Raw genomic sequence first — 22,045 nt, 5'->3', positions numbered from 1 at the left:
CAGAAGCGTATTTCAGCAAGTCAGAGGAACACAGGTCAGGACACCTGTCACTGGAGCTGCCTCTTAAATCTAGAGGCCTTTTCACTTGCATATATATAATGTAGGTGAACTAGTCCATCACCTACACTGGCACAGGGACAGACTAGTTGACCTAATATATCATTCCCATCGCACATTCCTACAAATGATGTAAAGAAGAAACACACACAGAGAAAGAAAGACAGACAGACATGATGGCTAGCAGTCTAAGCACAGGCCTGAGCCCAGAAATAGGACCGAACTAAGCTATGACACCAACTCACTTATGTAGCCCTGTCTAGTCACAAACCTTTGTTTTCCCATTTGTAAAGGAAGGGTAATAATATTTATCTCCCTGTCTTGCAGGGAATAGCATGAGCATTAATAGCAGGTAGTTGATGTCTGCACAGTGGTGAGTGAGAGAGAGAGTGAGTTAATGAACATCCTGGAGGGGTATCAATGGAGGCCTCACTGAAGTTTTAAAAAAATATTTCCATTGAAAAAAAAATATTGTTTTTGAAGTTTACACTACTAAACCCAATATATTTAAAAGAACCTATTCCCCAACCCCCAAAATTGACATATTAAAATATGTGGCTTCTACCTGTAAGTATATCCGATCAAAGACAAAACTCTCAGTATCAGTTTAGCGATTATTATAATCACACCCAATGTGAATCTGGCAAACTTTGCCTCTTCTCTTTGCCCTAGAAAAGGCCAGAAGTACTATGGAATTCCAGGGGTCCCAACTCCATGGATTGCCTAGATATCTCCCCATTCCCTCTGTTATTTATTGTTCAATGCAAGAAAAGAAGATATTTGCAATGTCATTTTATTTGCTCTCCAAAGGGCATTCAGTGAAATAACTAAATTAAAGGCCTCCATCTCCAGTACCAACCTTGGAAGGAAATGCGTCTTAAATTTGGTCTGGAACATCCTGGCTAGAATAACCAACAGAAGTACCAGTAGAACGCTGGTAGCAGTAAATGCCACTATTTTCCATGTAGTCAGGAGGGTTTCCTGTGTATTTGGCCAGGTTTGCTCTGTAGCAAAAGGACAAAAAAATAGTTGCATTAGATTATTATTGTTGTTTCATATTTATATTGCAGTAATGCTCAGAGACCCCAATCAGGATCAGGGCCCTAGGTTTTGTATAAATACATAGACAAAATCCCTACCCTTAAGGCATATTGTCATAAATTACTAGATCTTTCAGTGTCTTCCATGCTATTTTTATTAATGTGTTTGTAATCTGGATTTATTTACATCAAAATAAAGAAGATCTAGCAGACATTTAATATGCACCTTTTAGCATTTGTGGAGCTAGCTGCTGAAAATTCAAGATCATAAAAGCAGAAAATAACTACATCAAAATGAACCTGTAAAATTTAAAACATGACAAAAATGTAGTTCGACAGGCAATGTCAACCTGTGATTATACTGTTAAAATAAAGGATAAACTCCCTCAGAAGTTGTGAACTTAGTGCTATTTTTACCTGTTTTGACACAGTATACTTGAGCTGAGGGAAACCATTCTCCTTTTTGGCAGGTGATGTATTTGTAGTCATTGGTAAGAGTGTAACCAGGATCACAATAGAATTCAACCACAGTTCCATGGTTATAACGCTCACAAGGCCGCGGATGGCAAATATAATCTCCATGAATCACCATTGGAGGTAGTGGACAAACTTGGGCAAAAAGAAAAAAAGAGTCAACAACAACAGCAACCATTTCATACAGAATATCTTCAGTGTATGGATTTGACACGACACTGTACACAGGACCAAATACTGCCCCCCTGTATAACTGAGCCCCAAACCATATTAATGCTACTGGAAGCCTGAATTCTGACCATGAATGACCATTGTCACATGTCTCTGGTGCAGTGTGGGGGAAGGAATGCCCATAGCTAGGTCAGAAAACCACATGGCAGAAATGTGCAGGCCATACCTCAAAACCTCCTCCCCAGAACTCAGTGGCATTTATCATGAAGATGTGGCCTTTCTGTGGACCTTTGTTCTTTTTTTTGGGGGGGGGGGGAGGGGTGGTAAAAGTGAAAGGGGGCAAATCATAATTACGGCAGAAAACTACCACTCTATAATCCCCCTCTATCCTGAGGTTTTGTGGCAAGCACCTTTACTAGGCAGCTGGAATTCTGTCCTAAGGTCCTGTTAATACATATATCATTAACACTCTCAAATACACCTCTACCCCGATATAACGCTGTCCTCGGGAGCCCAAAAAAAGCTTACCGCGTTATAGGTGAAACCGCGTTATATCGAACTTGTTTTAATCCGCCGGAGTGCGCAGCCCAGCCCCCTGGAGCACTTCTTTACTGCGTTATATTCGAATTCGTGTTATATCGGGTCACGTTATATCGGGGTAGAGGTGTAGTTAAAACAATAATTCCATTCTTAAACAGCTTATGCTACGAAACCAGTTGTTGTAAAGTATACTGTAATAGATACAATACAGGTAATATTGCTAAAGCAATTAAAGCCCCTAAAATATATTATTTTAAAGATGGTGTCAGAGTCTGATAACTTTACTCAAGTCAGGTAGCACCTCACTTTGTGAGCAGCCTCTTTGATTTCAATGGGCCTGCTCGGGAAGTAAGGAATTAAATGCAACAGTGATAGATTCTGGCCCTGTATTAATAAAGCATACTACAAAGGGCTATGCAAATAAGAAAGAATTGCAATATAAACATGCTTTTAAAAAAGACAGTGTAAGAAAAAGAAATCACTTTGTTGGGTGGACAAATTAAATGAAGGAACATTTTTAGAAAATAGCAGTAGCTGAAGTATTTCAATGCATTGCTTTTTTGTATAGCAGAGGAAGCCTCTTTACCAAAAATAAGAAATAAGATTAGTTGACCACTGGTTTGGTTACTGTTTCTCAAAGCTGCTGTCATGATTAATAAAATGACTACAATATTGAACTGAGCGTTCTGAGAGCCTAAAGTGTCTGAATTAGCTAAAAGGGTCAGTTTATTTCCCTTCAGAGGAGTAACAAATAACCAACAGAATCAGTCCCCCATGAATAGGCTGCTGTGTTAATTTCATGCATCTGCTATGCAGTAAAGCCTCACTGCATAGGATTTAAATAATGAAAATGCCATTTCTCTAAAACAGAATCTCCACTGAAATCACAATTCAGTTGCTTCTCTCTGTGAATCTTGTTACATGAATAATGGATTAAAACGCTTAAACAAAAAAAAGAAAGAAAGAAAACCCACAACGAGACATTAAATGAAATTTCAAGAGCGGCTGATTATAATGTGCAGCACTATCTACTCCCCATACCCTGAAGACAAGCTTTGTTTGCATTTTCGCTAGCAAGGCTTAATAATAATGTGAAACCCAGAACAAGTAATTCACACCAAAGGCAATACTTTGCATACTTTCCAAAGTAGACTAAACCCAGGGGAAGCAGGAATGTTTATTAGGAAGTCCAGAAAAAGTCTGAAGAGCTCTCCTTTCTTCTGCCTAAAACAATTCTTCCAAATGTGGCTCAAAGGAGGGACACCAAGATGACAAGGGACAATGCCTATTATCTGAATCATGGACAACCTCACTACACCAATCTATGAAAGCACAATCCCAGCCCACTACCATCAGACATAGTATGTTTTATTATATACATTTATTACCATCTTCCTATGATCCCCTGCTATCTAAACTTCTTTGCAGCTGGGTTCAAAGCAAGCTTTGCAAGCTGTAACAGGGCTGCCAGAGATGTGTCAATATACAGTACTGCTCCAGCCATGTGCAAAATAAAAAGCTTCTCATCACAGAGATCAACTGCTTCGAGAAGCAAATTTCTAATCTAAAGCAATGACACCTGCTGCCTCTCCTGGCGCTCAGAATTCCCAGTCCATTAATGACATTAGGGGCCGCATCAATCTTCTGAATGCACAACACTGGCCTTCTAGCATTCTGTGTTGGCCCAGTAACCAAGCATTTTTCAACAGTACGATTAAAAAGAGTACATTGCCAGCTCAACTCAGCTACGATACTGTCACAGCCTGCTTATACTGGGAGACGTATTTTATTAAACCCTGAAAACGGGAGCATTAATCTTAGTGTGTTCCTAATGATAAAATTGAAGCTGGTGCCACATCCATTGTAAATGTCCTCCACGTTTCAAGGGAAACTCATATTGCTGCTGCCCGAGAGCTTTTGTAAACAATCCGTTTTTTATCTTTGTAGAAAATTTGTCTTGGGTAATAAATAAAACGAAATGAACTTGTTTTAAACACTCTTGCCTGCCAATGGCTCTTTTTATTAAAATACTTATTATGGGCAACAGATGGGAAAATAATGGAGCAGGTTGAAAATGAGCAAGTTAAACTTAATTCAGGCAGTACTCTATTCTTATTTCAGTTACCCAAGAGAATAAGGGCTTTTCCCTCACTTCAGGCATGTCTCACTAATGAATTTTATGCTAATCCAGTCTAAAGAATCTTCAATGCACTTCAAAATTTGCATAGAACACAGGCCTATGGTTATATTCAAGTCTGCAAATTGAGATATTGATACTTGTAATCCAGGGGTAATTAATTATTTTTGTCAAGGTCCAAATTTCTTGGTCAAGATATAGTCAAGGTCCAAACTCCAGAGAAAATAATACAAAAACAACAACGACGATGATAATAATAAGTGAATAAAAAGATGTTGTGGTCCATTCAAAAGCATCTGGTGGTCTGGATTTGGCCCACGGTCCACCTATTGACTACCCCTGGTGTCATCAATAACCTTCAGATTTATAGAGTCTTTATCAAAGCAAGCAAGCTACATTACAAACAACCCCTTTCAATCCATTAATTATTGAGTATGGAGCAGCCTGTTATATTCCCAGTTCTCTTCACAAGCCACCTTGTGTAAAAAATAACTAAAGGCCTGATCCAAGTCAATGGAAAGACTCCCAGGGACTTCAAATATGCAGGCACTAAAACAGCACTATTTTTAAGGGTCTGACCATGGAGGCTGCTGAACACACTTGTCTCCCAGTGAATAGAGGGTTCTGAATGCAGCAGGAAGCACTAGCCACTTCACAGGATTGGGCCCTACATTTCTGACACCTTAATTATAATTAAAACATGATGGAACTCTGCAGCTATTCAAATTCTGTTTCTTGTAGGCTCTCATGTGTGTTAGAAACTAGTATATCACACCGGTGTCCTACAGATTAAACAGACCCTATCAGATCAAATTTGGCCCCAAATTTAGGTTACCAAACTGAAGACAAATAGCAATGTTTCCATGAAACTAAAATGAAAAATTCCATTGCATGTTAAAAAAACAACCCCGCCCCTCCAAAAAAAAAAAAAAAAAATAGTTCCCACTGTGTTTGTAATCCACAGACTGAAGCCTTGGGCTAGTGTAGAAGAGATCCAACAAAAAGAAATTGGCAACAAACTGATTAAAACAAACAGAAGTGAAGCTGACAAGCCTTTTTCCATGGTCCAAGTTCAGAGAAATGTGAAAAGTAAATAAAGAACGTAGAGAGACAAGCAATTCCACTTCAAAAATTCTTTCAGCTATAGTCATCTATGCCATTATTTGTAACCAGGGCTGGCTCTGGCTTTTTTGCCGCCCCAAGGAAAAACAAACAAACAAACAAAACCCTGCGGGGCGGCCGGAGCCAGGGTGCAGGGGGACTCCCTGTGCTACAGATGTGCCCCGGCAGCGGAGTGCGCGCCTCAGCTAGCGGGGGGGAGTGGGGGAGGCAGCGGGGGGGGGGGGGAAGAGAAGAGGGGGGCGGCCAGGGCTTCCTTCAGCGGGGCGCTCGCCACTCGGCCCCTCCCGCTGCGCCACCTGCCGGTAGGGCTCCACACCGCTCCGGTCGGCAAGGAGGGAAGGATGCAGGCTGCCCTGCCGGGCTTGCTGCAGACCTGGCACCAGCTGGAGCAGACGGAGTGCGCAGCCCCGTCCCAGCAGGGCGCTCCCCTCCTCCGCCCCCTACAGGGTGGCCGGCGCGGCGAAGCAAAAAAAAAGGATTGGAGGGAAGCCGCACCTTAGAATTTGCCGCCCCACCAAGCACGAGCTTGCTCGGCTGGTGCATGGAGCCAGCCCCCTTTGTAACATATGTAAAGAATCCTTTTACATTATGACTTTTAAAACGACAGAATCCTTTTAATATCTGTAGCTTTCATTATTTTCAGCACTTCATAATGCTTTTTCAGACTTTATTTCAGTAATTACACCCTACAGCCTGGAGAATCTAAAAATCACCACCTTTGGTGAGAGTTTAAAAAAAAAAAAAAAGACAGTTTTTGAGTTCTTAACTCTTAACTTTAAAGCTTTTCAGTGGCGTGTGTGTGATTCATGTCTTATCTTCTGCTGATTTTGAAATGTGTGACACTGGGTAGCCAAGAACAAATGAGCCTTGTTCCATATTTTTGTTTCCTGAGAATTCAGGTGTTATGGGCAATGGCCACAGATTGTAGTAGGCTCATCATTAGGCTGGGTGTTTTGCAGCTGCACATTCCAGATGAAAAGCTAAATGGTTAACCAGAAATAAATTACCCTTTCCTCCCGACAACAGAAACAAAAAACATGTCTGTCTAACATAACAAATCCCTCCTGGGATACTCAACACAACAGGTGGTCAATGAAACTAAGGGAGCTCAGTTTGATGTGATGAGCTTGTACAATTTTTCTTAATGACAGCAGGAGCTAAGGGCTCTAGTCTGAGATATACTGAGTGCTCCCAACTCCCATTGATTTCAATGAGGGTGTGCAGCAACTCATAGGAAGTGCTTATAATCTTGAGACCAGAGGCACTGACTTTCTGGTTTCCCCGGGGGTGCTCGACCTCCACCCCAGGCCCTGCCCCCACTCTACTCCTTCCCCCAAGGCCCCACCCCTGCCCTGCCTCTTTCCCCCCCTCTTCCCACGCCCATCCCACCCTCGCTCTGCCTCTTCCTGCCCCCGTTCCTTCCCCTCCAGTGCCTCCTGCCCACCGCTGAACATCATCGGTGGGCGGGAGGCACTGGGGTGGGGGTGGAGCTGATCCGTGGGGCCGTTGGCGGCAGGAGGTGCTATAACCAAATTCGTTTTCTGAAGCTCTCTGTAAAATACCCAGGGCTAGATTCTGTTCTGTCTCTCCTGAGAGAGTGCAGAAGGCACAGGGAGAGGCGGCAAAGGTAGTTGCTCTGCCTTATGGCAGCCTCCACAGTCTGCTCTTCTGTTCAGAATCCTCATAGCATTCTGCACACCACCACCACACCCCCCCACCTCAGGGCCTTCTGGGGAGCAGCTGCAGCGTGGGGCCACTTACAGCTTAGACGGTACAGAAGTTGATGGTATTTGCTCAGAACAGCTTCCTACTCATTGTGGACAAGTGGATTTGCCCACAGGATGTTAGCCTATTCCTACATTTTTGGCATTACTAACTTCAGGAGAGATTCTGGGCATTCACATAACTCCAAGTAACCTTAATGGGGAAGCAAGAGAGATGTACTGTTACATTTTTTGAAGTTACAAACTGGAAGCTGACGTGTTACAATTAACAGTACACAACAATTTAGTTCCTTAAACTGCAGGGGTCATAGTTTTGTGGGCATGATCACACAGTTATTTTTCATCCTGACTGGTATGCTTAGTCTTTGGGCTACTGCTAAATGGCAGGAAAATTATTCAAGCTTTGCCTTGACTTTCATACTCGAGGCTGACAAAAAGAGCAATATAATCTGTTGATCCAGGGCATTTCAAAGCCCATCTTCTGCCTTTGAATCAGAATCTGAATCAAATAATATGTTTTTCCTCTAGTTAGCAGCCTGCCTCCTGTGTCCGACTACCAGCTGCTTTTCTGTCTGTGCTAGATTACCTTCAGAACATCCCTGTGCATGGCCTGATTTTTAATGTTTCATACGGGGAACATAATCAAAACGTAGGTGCTTTTAACAAAAATAACATTTGTTTGAAATGTGCTGTGCATCCCTGCTTGTTATTTTTTAAAGGATGAAAAAGAATTAAGATCAGTCTTTATAATGAGGCCAGTGCAAGTAAAAGCTGCAGTGGGCAAAGTGCAGGGAAAGCACTTTTTCACATTTCGCTTAGATAATAATGGAGATCTGAAACGTCCTGGCATGCCTGCGAAGTGCATACCATCTGTGCACAGATCAGGAGAGAGAAGAACCTCTCCTGCCCCTCTTGTTTGTCATGCTCATACACACAGTGCACACCAACAAGCTGGATACTTGAAATCCAGCCATCTGCATTTCTCCCCTTCCACGAGCAGTCTTAGTCTCCCCATGTACCAGAAAGGCAACTGGACTTCATGTTAACTAAATTGACGTTAGACGCCAGTCTACTACGGTACTGTCAGCAAAACTCCTTCCCTCTCTGTAATTAATGTGAAGCAGATGGCAACGGAAAAACAAGGTGATTTTCACATTTGTTCCACAGTGACCAGATAATCACTATTTATTTTATCGCGAAAGAGGCACACAGGAAACCTCAGTCTCCTAAACATATGTTCCATTACCTTCCCCGAGGCTTATCATCCTGTCATAGGCTTTGGAAACCAAGGAGGAAGAGCGTTACTTACCTTCCAGATTGGTCCACATTACCGGAGTGCAGTGAAAGTCTTTAGTTCCCCATTCACAGGAAATGAGAGCTGTCTTTTCAATACATACTTCCTCTAACCTACCATCCTGAAAGAGGGACTTTGACCTCTCTGAGAGGAGCATTCGGGAGGTAATGTGCTAACCTTTCCCATCTTCTTCATCCTGGCCCACTAATTTTCACTCTAATGATACTCCCCAGCAGACAAGAAGCAGGTGGCCCCTTCAAAGATTAGTGTTAGCAATTCCATGGCTGGCCACTAGAGGGGAGAATAGAGCCAGGAGATCTAGTCATTTTTCACCAGAATACTCAGATCCATTATTGCCAGTGTGAAGTTTTGCCCCATCCCAGCCACCCTACATATCAGATTTAGGGGTGGATTGGCCCTAGTGAGCGTAGAGTGCAGCTGCTCCAGAGAGGCATTCACTCCAGAGAGGGCAGGTGGTGCTGCCATTGCTGCTCTCCCCTTGGGGTTCTGCCCGGAAAGGGCGGCTTTAAATTCTGGCTGGGGGGGCGGGGGCAGTGCCAACAGAGTCTGCCCAGGAGTGGTGCTGAAGGAGCCTCTCTCCCCCGGGTGGCCTGACCCAACTACTCTGGAATGGCCCCACCCCCTTTTGGTTGGCTCCAGGATGCCGGTAGAGAAAAGTGTCTCTTAAATACTGACTCAAAGGCAAACCCCACATCACAATGTAAACATCTGCACAATTTGAAAAATAAGGTTTTAAAGGTAACCTATAAAAGAAACAAAAAATGATGTTTGTGCCCATTTCTGCTTCTTTATGAAAATTGCCACTAAAAAACATTTAACTAACAACAGTGTCACCCCCATTCAGTCAAACGCCCAGTTAAGGGATCATTCTTTCACAAACCCGCACAACCTAATACCTAGTCTATCTGACAGACTCGGCTACTCCACAAATAACTACCATGCACCTCCAACATGTGCCCTATACACACACCGACCGTATTACTCATGCTTGCACTACAACATGAAGCCTTAACTCCAACCTCATATTCCCCTATTATAACATATATCACTACAGAAATTACTGCAGTGCCTATATCTTCATATTTAATTGAAGTGGCATAGGTGTCAGAATCTTTCACAAAGAGCCTTTTTTCTTCTAAGAATTTGTCAGGGGTATGTGGTAACAAGAACACACAAAAAGATAAGTGCTTTAAACAAAAAAAACCAAAACAGACAGTTACTTCAATTTTAGTCTTTAGTCTCATGATTTCATCATCCAAGCAGTTCTCCAGTTGTCCATAAAGACTTCTGGAGAAAAATCAGTAGCCAAGAATTGATATGTCTAATGCGAAAACAAGCAAGAAAAAATATCTTATTTTAGGGCTGGAAAGGAGAGGAACAGAAATTCTTTATGCATTATAAATAAGCAAAAAAGGGCACTTTTTCTATTTTTTTTTTGCATCACTTAAGTTATAGGATCATGAACATAAATTAAATTAAAAACATCTTTCATTCTCACCTGCAAAATAAAAATATCTCAAATTATATACAAGTCCCTTCTCAACCCACAGCGTAGTCTGACACTGGTAGGAGAGAAGATTTATTCTCAGACTCAGCTGGTCTGCAACTTGTTGAGAGCTGGAGAATAGAGGGAACCGCAGACCCAACTGCTTAAAAAACAAGTATTATAAAACCACAATGATCTAGAACAGCTTCATAAACCATAATTTACTTCTAATCAGTTTCTCACGAAACAGGAGTAGAACAGGAAGCTTTATTAGAGTAAGTTCCTATTAATCATGACAATAAATTAACTATTTCCTATTTGCAAATGAAAAACACTGCCAGGGTCACGAAAAGAGTCTCTACGAAGAGTAGGCATTCCGGATGCAAAGTGGGGCTGACAGTGTCCTCATTTGCATTCTAATACCCAGAATGCATTTCCAGTGTACAACCAGCTGTGTAATAGCTATAACGGGACAAACTGGAAAGTTCTTGTGCATGTGGAATTCGTGCTTTGACACTGAAGAGGTGCTTTCAAGGAATTTTTCAGATTGTCCCACACCCCCCGCAGTAAAACACTGAATCAAACTAATCTCTAACAACAAATAAATCACCACAATCAGTAAAGACAATAGCATAAAGACTTGTAACAGATACGACTTAAAGTGACAGAGGTATGAGGTGATCACATTGATCATGGGAAGCTGCTAAAAGGCACCAAGAAGAATCTTGTAGAGGGTATGATGGGGTCTCCACCCCACACAAGGCCTGAGCAGGCTAAAAAGGGCCAATTAGGCTGCACCTGGAGGAGAACCAGAGACTGATGAAGCCCACCTAGGGGTGGAGCTGGGCAAGGCTCATAAAGAAAGAGGATGTCAGGGAGAGGCTCTGCAGACACTACCCACAGAGGAGGGGACGTGGCAGAAGACAAGGAGACGGTCTAGGAGGAGAATAAACCCTGGAATCCTCCCTTGGACTATAGACTCTGGCGAGAATCCGAAAGGGGGTGAAATAGCCACGAGGAGTAGAGGAAGCTCCACTGGTAACCCAGGGGGCCAGAGCTAGAGAAGAAAAGTAGGAAAGAGCCCAGGGAAACAGCAACAAGTCAGAGCAGGAGCAGATGGTGGTTGGTGGGCATAGAGTCCATGGGCTGGAATGCGGAATAGTGGGCGGGTCTGGGTTCCCCTATCAGCCACTGGGAAAGTGGCACAGTCTGACCAGCAGATCAGAAGACTGCCTGAGACCGTTTGTCCAGAAGGATACACCTTAAGGGGCAATCTATAGTGACCTAGCCCCAGGGCAAAGCCACAAAGAGAGAGCACCCCAAATCCAGAGAGAGAGAGAGAGAGAGAGACAGACAGACAGACAGACAGACAGACAGACAGACAGACACAAACACTCTACAGGTGGGCAACTGAAGGTCAGGGCGTCAGACTGGTTGAGAGCTAATCCCCCGATGAGCCACAAGAAGGCACCGCAGCAGTGAGTAGTAAATCCTGTCACAGAAGGTTGAACATGTAAGAATAATATGCAATTGGATAGCACCTTTTATCCTAAGATCTCTCTAGCTCCTACAAACACCAGTCAATTAAGCCTCACAACATTGTGTGTATATTTTACAATTGAAGAAAAGAAACACAGAAGCGTTAAGCAACTGGTTGAAGGTTACACAGCAAGTCAGTGGTAGTCCACAGTAGAATCCTGGTCTCCTGACACCCAGCTGTTTGCTCTAGGCACTGGACCAAAAATGTCTTAATTCTGTGTAATCTCCAAGAACGTCTGTCTGAGTACAAATTGTAAGAGTCAGAGAAAAACTAGCTACGTTAACACAGCACAGCAAGCTGAGTGTTCACATGGTGAGCAGCATTTTTACCTTGCAGGAATTGTGAAATGAGTTGAATAATTAAGTTTTTAATGAAAACCTGCTTTTCTGGTTTGCCTCCAACAAATTTCTTGCTGAAAATTGGTATCAGTGTGACATCAGCAGTATGAGCCTAAGTGAAAGTTTAGAAAACCGTTTCTCATTCTGTTTTTATAATAGTTTCACACTGAAATAACTTTCTGTCCTCCTTTAACAATCCCTTCCCTTCCCTGTGACTGGAGGTACAAATAATGGGTTCAGTTCTGCAAGTCCCCACTCAAGCAAAACTCCCACTGAACTTTCAGACTGGCCTCTATAGCCGTTGTTAGTAATGCAACCATTTGCAACAGAGTAACTGGAGAAATGCTGATCTTAATTAAACACTGTAGTTTCAAATACATTTCACAGTTTATACATGGCAAGGCACAATTCTCCTGATCTTTTGCACAGAGGTGATAACCTAAACAAGTGCAGCTTTCATTTAAACTACAAATTTTGGTCATGATCTTGCTGAGATGCCAGGGAGTTGATGACAACACTTTGCAAGATGGAGCCCATTTTTTTTTTTTTTAAAGAGACATGAGCTGAATCATGTTTGAATACATCTATGTGCTGTGCTAGGAGCGCATGGCTGTTTGGAGCACTGGGGTTGCAATTACAACAAGTACTGTATTAGTCAGTCACAGCATTACCTACCTTCTGTGCATTTTTTTCCCTTCTGTAAACATGTACCCCAATAAACTCAGTACCTCGCTGAACGATGATGCATTGTCTCTTTAAAACCTCCAAGGCCAGACATTCAATACCTGGTCTCGCTGTTCAGGCTCAAAATTTGTGGGTGCAAGTTCAATTTGATGTTCATAATTATTTGCACAAGCAGTTGATGTTATTTAGGCATCCCACTACCTGAATTGCAGCTACAATCAGGTACTGTACTTAGGTGTCCAAACAATATCAATTGCATCCACAATCATATGCAGGAGTCCAGATTTGAGCCCTGTTCCAAATCAGGTCTTTAATTTGCTACTGATGTCAAAAAGGACATTCCAGGAAGCTCCATCTTTCTGGGCCAGTGCTTTCTGCCATGTGTGATGGATGTGGAGCTGAAATAATTTATGAATGCTGAATATTGACCTGTGCACACTGTTTGTGGTTTTAAATCCTTTTTCCTCTAAATGCTTTGTTCCTAACTAGTGAAATAAATAGTGCTTTAGTTTTAAGAAAGCTGCCTGGTCACTATATACATCAATGGTCAGAGAGTTCCTAAGGGAAGAACCACAGGTGCTGAACCCAGCCAGATCTGTTGAGTAAGCATGACTCAGGCACAGGGTACTGTAGTCCAGAATCTGGTCAAAGAGTGGAGGACTGCAGGATTCTGCCTCAGGAGAGGTACATGCACAAGGCCTGAGGGTGTGCACTCAGAGAGACCAGGAAGCAAACAGAGGTGCAGCTTACAGCCTTGCAACCTGACGGAACTCGACTACAAGTGTTGGGTCTGAAAACAACCTGAACCTCTTTGGCTTGGGTCAGGTAGGCTCTGATCACCTCGGCTTGCCTGCAGGGTTGGGGTGGCAGACGTTACGTGCCTTGCTTCTGCTGGCTGCCGCTGCCTTCCTGCGCTGTGGAGCATGGTGTCGATACATTGCCAGTCACTCCGCAGCACGTGCAGTGCAGCAAGGCAGGAGTAGGGCACACAGCCACTGCTGTGCCAACTCCACAGGCAGGAGGGGATCAGAGACAGACTGCGGGCATGGGGCCTGGGAAGTCCCACCAGGCTGAGCCCCTAGGATGAGGTGGTGGCTCTGACACAAGTTTGGGTCAGTTCTGAAAACGACCTTGGGTCATCTGTGCTTGGCTTGGGCTTTAAAATTAGACCAGAGCAGACTCTAATGCAGTAATTCCTACATCGCATCACCATACAAAGCCAGGGTGGTTTCTGAGTACTAGTGATATAATTCTGATTCCAACCCTTTGTTTGCTTATAGCCTCTTCTATTAATTGAGTGTGAACCTTTGACTCCTGCCTAAAAAGTGAACAAACTGATTTAGCATGTAATATATATAGTTTAGATTCTATAATGAGAGGCCAGATCTTCAGCTGGTGCTAATCAGCATAATTCCAATGACTTGCAGTCAATGGGGCTGCACTGATTTCCTCTAGCTGAGAAGCAGGCCCAGTGATGGCAGTAAGTGGACTGAAAAAATCAATAAATATGACCTTGATGCACAAAGTAATATTTCTCTCTCCAGTGACACAGCGTAGTGCTCTTGTTCTGTTAGAGGTGCACTGTCAGATAACATTTAAGTTCAATATAAGACAGCCCTGAGGGAGAAACCTGATCTGCTTTCCCCTGTCTAATCCCTCACACATTTGCAACACCATGGATAAAATGTATCATGCATCTGTGGGCAAATGTGAAACATGAGGGCAGGAAATTATGGTTTCATGAAAGTTCTGATGTCTGGCTGATTTGGGAAAGGCTAAGGAGTTTCTGCAAAGAACACAGGTGATACAGCAGGTGTAAAATGGTGATTTGTTTCAGCTTGATCCATAGGGCTGCCATAGTAAAAGACCAAAAAAGGAGCAGACTACAAGTTGTCTTTTGCCTTTCTTGCAATGCTATGAACAATGCAGGGTGCATTAACTCCAAGACAATGAAGATGAAAGTACATTTCTTCAATGCAAAGAAGGTGCAGACATTCAAAATGTAATATTGTTTCACAGATTATCATTTCCCCCAAATTATGATTGTAGATTCAGTTAATTTAAAAATAAGCACCATCATTTAGATTTTTCAACTAGCCAGGCCATCTTCATAGATAAATGAAGTAGGGATCAGGTCACCATTGGTGTGAATGAAAGACTTGTTAGGTGGTTGAGAATCAGGTTGAGGTCACAAGACAGGGTGGTGTGTATAATGTGGGAGAAGAGATTACCCAGACCCTTAATAATTCTGGACGATACCAGGAGAACAAAAATGGAGAATCCCTCTACTGGGGGATGAAAGGCTGATATGGCAGCCAGGTGTACCTTGACTCAACTGATGGACATCCTGGATGTCTTCAGATCCAGCAGGTAATCTAGGAACCAATTCCAGCTAGAGGTGCAATGGACAAATGGACTGCACCACTGGACAATTTTTTTTAAATTTCTGCAGGGAAGAAGAGCAGGTTGATGTTTTTCTGCTGTTTAATAACTCCTGCTGCACATCCATAGAGCAGGAAACCTCTATTCCTGAGAAGCATCCAGGAGTCACACCCTGAGGTGTAGAACCACCAGGCTGGGGCGAAGCATGCAACCCACATCCTGAGACAGGAGAAGAGGAATGGTCGGGAGCTTGATTGACGGTTGGATATTTTGTTGAAGTAGGTAAGGGTAATAAGCTTGTCTCGGCCAGGTAGGTACTCTGAGGATAACTCTGGCCTCGTCCTGCCTGATCTTGTTCAATACCCTTAGAATTAGGGGCATTAGGGGAAAGGCATAGAATAGACTCTTCCTCCAAGCAGGGCCGGCTCCAGCTTTTTTGCCGCCCCAAGCGACGAAGAGGAAAAAAAAAAAAAATGATAAAGCCACAATCGGCAGCACTTCAGCGGCAGCTCTACCGCGCCGCTTCATTCTTCGGCGGCAATTCGGTGGCCGGTCTTTCCCTCCGAGAGGCACTGAGGGACCCGCCGCCGAAGACCCGGACGTGCTGCCCCTCTCCATTGGCCGCCCCAAGCATCTGCTTCCTGCGCTGGTGCCTGGAGTCGGCCCTGCCTCCAAGGTGGAAAAAGGGCGTCCCCCGGGAGCGGTGATCCAGGCCCCCCCATCCTTAACCAGAAGAGGGGACACTTCCTGTTCTCGGAGGTGGTGAAAATATCGATCTCTGGCATATGCTGTGGACAACCTGAGCGTCCAGCTCCAAGTCATAGTCGAGGGAGAAGTGTCGGCTGAGGCCATCGGCTGTGGTGTTCCAGATGCCTGGGAGGTAGACCATTGAAATCTGGATATGGTGGGCTATGCACCAGTTCCAGAGCTTTATAGCTTTGGTGCACAAGGAGGGGGATTTTGTTCCTCTCTGCTTGTTGATGTAAAACATGCAGGACACTTTGTCCGTCATGACCCTGAATGCTTTGTCATTAGGAAATGGAGGCAAGAGTTCCTGACCGCCTGAGTTCCAACAGGTTGATGTGGAGACTGGTTTCATGCACTGTCCATCTGCCCTGATCCCTGAGGGTATTGCGCTGGGCACCCAATCTTAACAATGATGCATCGGTTGTTAGAGTCATTGATGGGCTTGGGTGACAGAAAGGGACACCTGCACAGATGTGGAGTTCTGTACATGCAAAAGGGACTATCACCGCCCTGTCCAAGGTGTCCCTGTTTGGATCATAGGCAGTTCTGAGCCAACCCTGGAAGCAGCAGAGCCATAGCCTTGTGTAACTGGTCACAAAGGTGCAAGCTGCCACATGACTCAAGACAGTTTTTTATTGTGGTCCGAGAGCTTCCCTGAATTGTCGCTACCAGTCCTGACAAGGTCACACATCTGTCTAAAGGGAGGTATGCTCTGGCTGTCACAGAGTCCAAGAACACCCCTATAAACTGTATCCCTTTGTACCAGTATTATCGTGGATTTCTTTACGTTTAGCTGGAGGCCCAACTCTTGGAACAGAGCAAGGGCCTTCTGGGTACCTAATAACATTGCCTCGAAGGAATAGCCCTTGAGTAGCCAGTCATCAAGGTACAGGAAGACCTAAATCTCTTCCTGCCAAAAGTAAGCTGCCATTACTGCTAGAACCTTTGAAAACACCCTTGTGGTCGAGGATAGGCTGAAGGGGAGCACTTGGTACAGTACTGGAAATGATCTTGGCCTGTGGTGAATCAGAGGTATTTCCTGTGCAATGGATGTATAGAAGTAGACGTCTTGTAGGCCGTGGGCAGAAATCTAATCCCCTTTCTCTAGTAAAGGAATTATAATTGCCAGAGTTACCACCCTGAACCTCTGAGGCATCACAAACTTATTCAACTGTCTTAGATTTAAGAGCAGCCTCCAACCTCCATCCTTCTTGGGCACTAGGAAGTATTTTGAGTAGAAACCCCTGCCCCTGTAAGGGAAGGGACCAGTTCTATTGCTCCTAGTTGGAGGAGAGACTCCACCTCTTGCCTTAGTAGAAACTTGTGAGAGGGGTCCCTGAAGAGGGTGGGGGAAGGGGAGTGGAAGGGAGGGAGTGACATAAACTGGATGGTATAGCCTGATGTCATGACCTCCATGACCTATTGGTCCATGGTGATTTGCTCCCAAGCCTGGTGGAAATGGATAAGGCAGCTCCCAAGCCTGGTAGAAATGGATAAGGCAGTCCCCAAAGCGAGGGAGGCAGGCTAAAGGGCACAACTGTAAATCCAGAAGAGTGGGAGGATTCAAACTCTTGACCAACCTATCAAAACTGCAGTTTAGATGACACCTGGGTGGTCATGTGGGTGGTTGGGTGGCCCTCTTCCTCTGAAACCCGTCTCTCTTTCTGGAGGGTTCTGCATGTCTATGGTACCCCGAGAACTGAACAGGGTGTGAGCTCAGGGCCATCTGTGACCTACTAAAACACTTCTTGCTCATAGCTGTGTAAATGCCCAAGGAACGTAGGATAACCCTGAAGTCCTTCAATGTGTGCAGGGCGTCATTCGTGGTCTCCAAGAAAAGCCTATGACCATCAAAGGGGAGGCCCTCTACTGTGTTCTGAACCTCTCTCAGAAACCACAAAAGTTAGAGCCATGACACCCTGCACATAACTACCACCGCAGAGATGGATCTGGCAGCAGCATCTAGGGATGTCTGGAGAGCCATTCGGGCCCTTCTCAACTACCAACTGGAATTGCTCCCTGCAGTTGTGTGGCACCTGCTCAATACAGGCTGTGAGCTTGTTGTAATTAGTATGGTTGTATTTGGTGACCGCCTGATAGTTTGCGATCCGGAGCTGCAGGGTTGCAGATGAGTAAGACTTTTCTCCAAAGAGATTCAGCTGCTTTTGTTCCTTGTCATAAGGGGTATATCTCAAAAAGTGCTGCCTACCCCATTCATTCATTGCATCCACCACTAGGGAGTTAGGTGGGGGATGGGAAAATAAAAAGTCAGAATCCTTAAGGGGCATGTAGTACTTATCTGCCCTTTTGCACACTGGTGAGGCAGTAGAGAAGGAAGTGAGGGCAGTTTCCCCCCTCACCCCCCACACACATCTAGACAGCCTCGGTGTTTGCCATGAAGAGGCATAAGGCACTTGCGCAGGCCAAACGGACATTGCTAGCTAGAAATCTTCAATCAAGGGCTTGAGACACACATGCGCACCTGAAGTGGGACCACATAGGGCCACTACTCGAAGAAGAATGATAAGCAACTGAAAACAGAATCTTATAATGGCAAGTGTTGAGCAACCTTAACTATGACATTAGCAATTATCTTTGAGAACTCACGGAGGACGGATGAGGTTCCAGAGGACTAAAAAAGGATAAATATAACATCTATCTTTAAAAAAGGGTACAAAGAGGACCCCAGTAAGTATAGATCAATCACTTAACTTTGATACCTGGAAAGATACTGGAACAAATTATTAAACAATCAATTTGTAAGCACCTGGAGGATAACAGGATTATAAGGAAGAACAAATCATGACAAATCAACCTAATTTCCTTCATCAGGGTTACTGGCCTAGTAGATGGGGGGCAGGGGGAGGAGAACAATAGATGTGAGGGATCTTATTTTAGTAAGGCTTTTGACACAGTTCCACATGACGTTCTTGTAAGTGAATTAGGGAAGTGTGGTCAAGATTAAATTACTATAAAGTGGGTGCTCAACTGGTTGAAAGACTGTACTCAAAGTAGTTATCAATAGTGTGCCGTCAAACTGGGAGGGTTCTCTAGTGGGGTCCTGCATATGTCTGTCCTGGGTCTGGTACTATTCAATATTTTCATTAAATTACTTGGATAATGGAGTGGAGAGTATGCTTATAAAATCTGCAGATGAAACCAAGCTGGGAGAGGTTGCAAGCACTTGGGAGGACAGGATTAGAATTCAAAAGGACCTTGACAAAATTGAAGAATTGGTCTGAAATCAACAATATGAAAGTCAATAAAGACAAGTGCAAAGTATTTCACTTTGGAAGGAAAGATCAAATGCATAGCTACAAAATGGGGAATAACTGGCTAAGTGGCAGTACTGCTGAAAAGGATGTGGGAGGTTATAATGGATGGGAGACAGGACCCCTGAAGTCTGATGCTTCTTGAATAAGTCACTTAGGCCAACATTTTCAAATGTGAATACCTAAAGTTGATTTACAGGTGCTGGATGGAACTTTACAAGTTCTGTGTGTTCCAGTTACACCAGTCCCACATGACACCTGAGAAATGGAGTTGTCAGCTATAAGACTCTGTCCTACCCATATGGAAACAGAAAGGACCCAAAGTCAAAATAACCCATTCTTAGACAAACCACAAATGTTTCAGATAGTACATCACCTTATATATGGGGTTTCTACAAGTAATCACCAGGAAAAAAATTGGTCTTAATGTTACAACAGAACAACAAGCCCTGTGCCAAAAGTGATCATGAGGAAGGATGAGCTTGTGATTAAAGGACTGGATCGGGACTCAGGAGGTTTAGGTTCAATTCCCCACTCTGCCACAAACTTCCTGTATGACCCTGGGCAAGGCACTTAATCTCTGTCTCAGTTCCCCATCTGTGAATTGGGGATAATACTACTTTGCCTCTCCTCCCACCCTTTCTTTGTCGTGTCTATTTAGACTGCAAAATCTTCAGGGCAGGGATTCTCTCATACTCTCTGTATACTTTTAAGAAGCCTTCCACAATGGAGCTCTAGGTGCTAATATAATACAAATGATCCATACCCCCATTAAAGTCAATGGGAGTTTTGCTATGTACTTTGACAAGAGCTGGAAGAGGCAGTTCAGACTGTCATCTGTGTTAAGTGAGCACAGGGAAATGACACATACAAAATTTTCAGTTTCGTACGTTTGTGTTTGTGCGTTTTAATGCTCCTATCTAACACACAGACTTTCTTCTGGCTTATCCTGCTTCATTTTGTAATTTCTTTTATGGTATCTGACAGGCAGTCTCTCTTTCTAATAATTTTATCTGTAACACTGTATTACATGTACTACAAAAAATAAAAAGAAAGATGATTTATGCAGGGCTGTTTTGTGGTTAAATTTCTAGGATGTTAGATCAGAAAATCAGTTCCTGTAGGTGGAACCCTTACACTGCAAAGCCCTTTTAGAATTTTGGAAACCAGACTGCTAATTAAAAATAAGAAACACTCCAGTACTTTTGGGTAGTACATCCAATATTCTTAATGCAAAATCATGCAGTATTAGATTGTGCATACACCTGGCATGCAGGCTGAAATGAAACTTGATACTTAATAGTATTTACAAATGCTTTTAGTTCAGAATGGTATGGTGCTGAAATTTTCAGCTACTCAGGCTGTCCTTATGTGAATATAGATTCATTAACTTTCTCAGCATTTCATTAGAAAGACAGCAGATTACATTGTTTATACTTAAAATCTAAAAACTAACAGTCTTCGTTGTTACAATCTTCAGCTATTATGATTACGATACCGAAAGAGCAAACATTATGTAAGTAACTTTAACAATTAAGCTATGCGATGTTCCAGATTACACAGTATACATACAACAAAACAGGAACTTGAATGGATGCACTTTGTATGTCCTCAGGAGGCAGTGGGCAAAATGGAGCTAAAAATCGTAGCCCTAAATTCAAATAAAATATATCATGTTAAATTGTCCAAAAGTAAAAACAAACAAATAAGCTGTTTTACCTTCCACATCAAGGCACCTAGGTGAGCTATGTGACCAGATAAGGTTATACATGCACTCAAGGAACTTTGTCCCCTTTAGTTTATATCCAGGAAAGCACTGATAATATACCACTGTTCCTACTGGGAAGGAGGACTCGAACTCAGATATGTTAATGTAACTATGAGGAAGAACCAATGGCCTCAGGCAACCTGCAAATTAAGAAGAGGAAGGTATCTTTTATTATGAGGCGCTTGTCTTAGTCATTGTAACACATCTTGATTATGGTTCCCAAGTTGAGAAGCACAATATTTCCCATCCTCCCCACAGTGAATGGCATTCCTACTTAATTGAGCATCTAAGAGAGAGATTGGCATTACCTCATTTCAAGTTCTTTTATTGCTTAGCACACACATTCTGCCAAGATAAGATATATCCTCTGCAAATCCAACATAGCATTAATGACAATTGCAATGTTTTGTTTTGCACACCCACACATTCACCGGATTAGCAGTTGTCACTTATTATGAGGTGGAATCCTTAATAAACAAAGACTGTCACTTATACAAAACCATGGGTTTTATTCCTCTCCTCAAACAGGCAGTCACAGAGGTTATGTTTAATACTGAAATTGATGCTGTTACGACATGTGCAGAGCAGCAAAAGAGGCCAAGATTTCAAACATGAGTAGTGATTTTGGGACCCCAATTTGAGATAGTTTAGCGGAGCCGGATTTTCAGAAAGTGCTCAGTGAGCTCACCTTCTGGAAATCAGGCCCTTCAAGGTGTTTCAGATTGGGCACCCAAAAATGGAGGCACCTAAACTCATCAGTCATTTTTGAGAACAGTGGCCACAGCCGATCTAGAAAGGGACAAATTTACCTTCAGTGGAGTTACACCAGGGATGAATCTGGCTCAGAGTGATTAACTCCAGGCAGACTTTGTAATTTTGGCACCCTAGAGGGGGAATTGACAGCAGTTGGCTTCACAAATGAGATGACATTTGGACTATAAGGAAATTCACTACATGATCACTCACGACTTTCTAATATTTGATTCACATGTGTGCAAACAATGTTCTGAGTGGATATTGAGACTTGAGATTTCAAGTTGTGTACTAAAATAAACTAGAATTATTTTGCTCACTGCCTTAAAAAATGACCCACTTGGTAATGACTAATGGTGTTGATTTTTAGCTTGCAATGATTTTGAGGAACGATGATTAGCAATCTGGGAATGAAAAAAGCCTTATGAAAATTTATGAGACTAATAGAAGCTGTTTGTTGTGGCAATAACCACCATTAATAGGCCTCTTGTCACT

At 43.3% G+C, this 22,045-nt stretch overlaps 1 protein-coding gene across 1 annotated transcript in view; it reads right to left on the bottom strand.

Moving 5' to 3' along the window:
• The window catches only part of SUSD4 (sushi domain containing 4), a 109,364-nt gene that overhangs the window by 1,623 nt on the left and 85,696 nt on the right, over nt 1-22,045 (bottom strand). The window contains exons 4-6 of the mRNA XM_065401816.1: nt 20,749-20,937; nt 1,515-1,706; nt 917-1,061 (exon numbers count right to left, since the gene is read on the bottom strand). Of these exons, the coding sequence (XP_065257888.1) occupies nt 917-1,061; nt 1,515-1,706; nt 20,749-20,937 (526 nt within the window). The remainder of the gene's footprint in view (nt 1-916; nt 1,062-1,514; nt 1,707-20,748; nt 20,938-22,045) is intronic.

Source organism: Emys orbicularis, chromosome 3 (genome assembly GCF_028017835.1).
Source record: "Emys orbicularis isolate rEmyOrb1 chromosome 3, rEmyOrb1.hap1, whole genome shotgun sequence".
NCBI lineage: Eukaryota > Metazoa > Chordata > Testudines > Emydidae > Emys > Emys orbicularis.
This window is presented reverse-complemented; position numbering and strand designations above follow the sequence as displayed.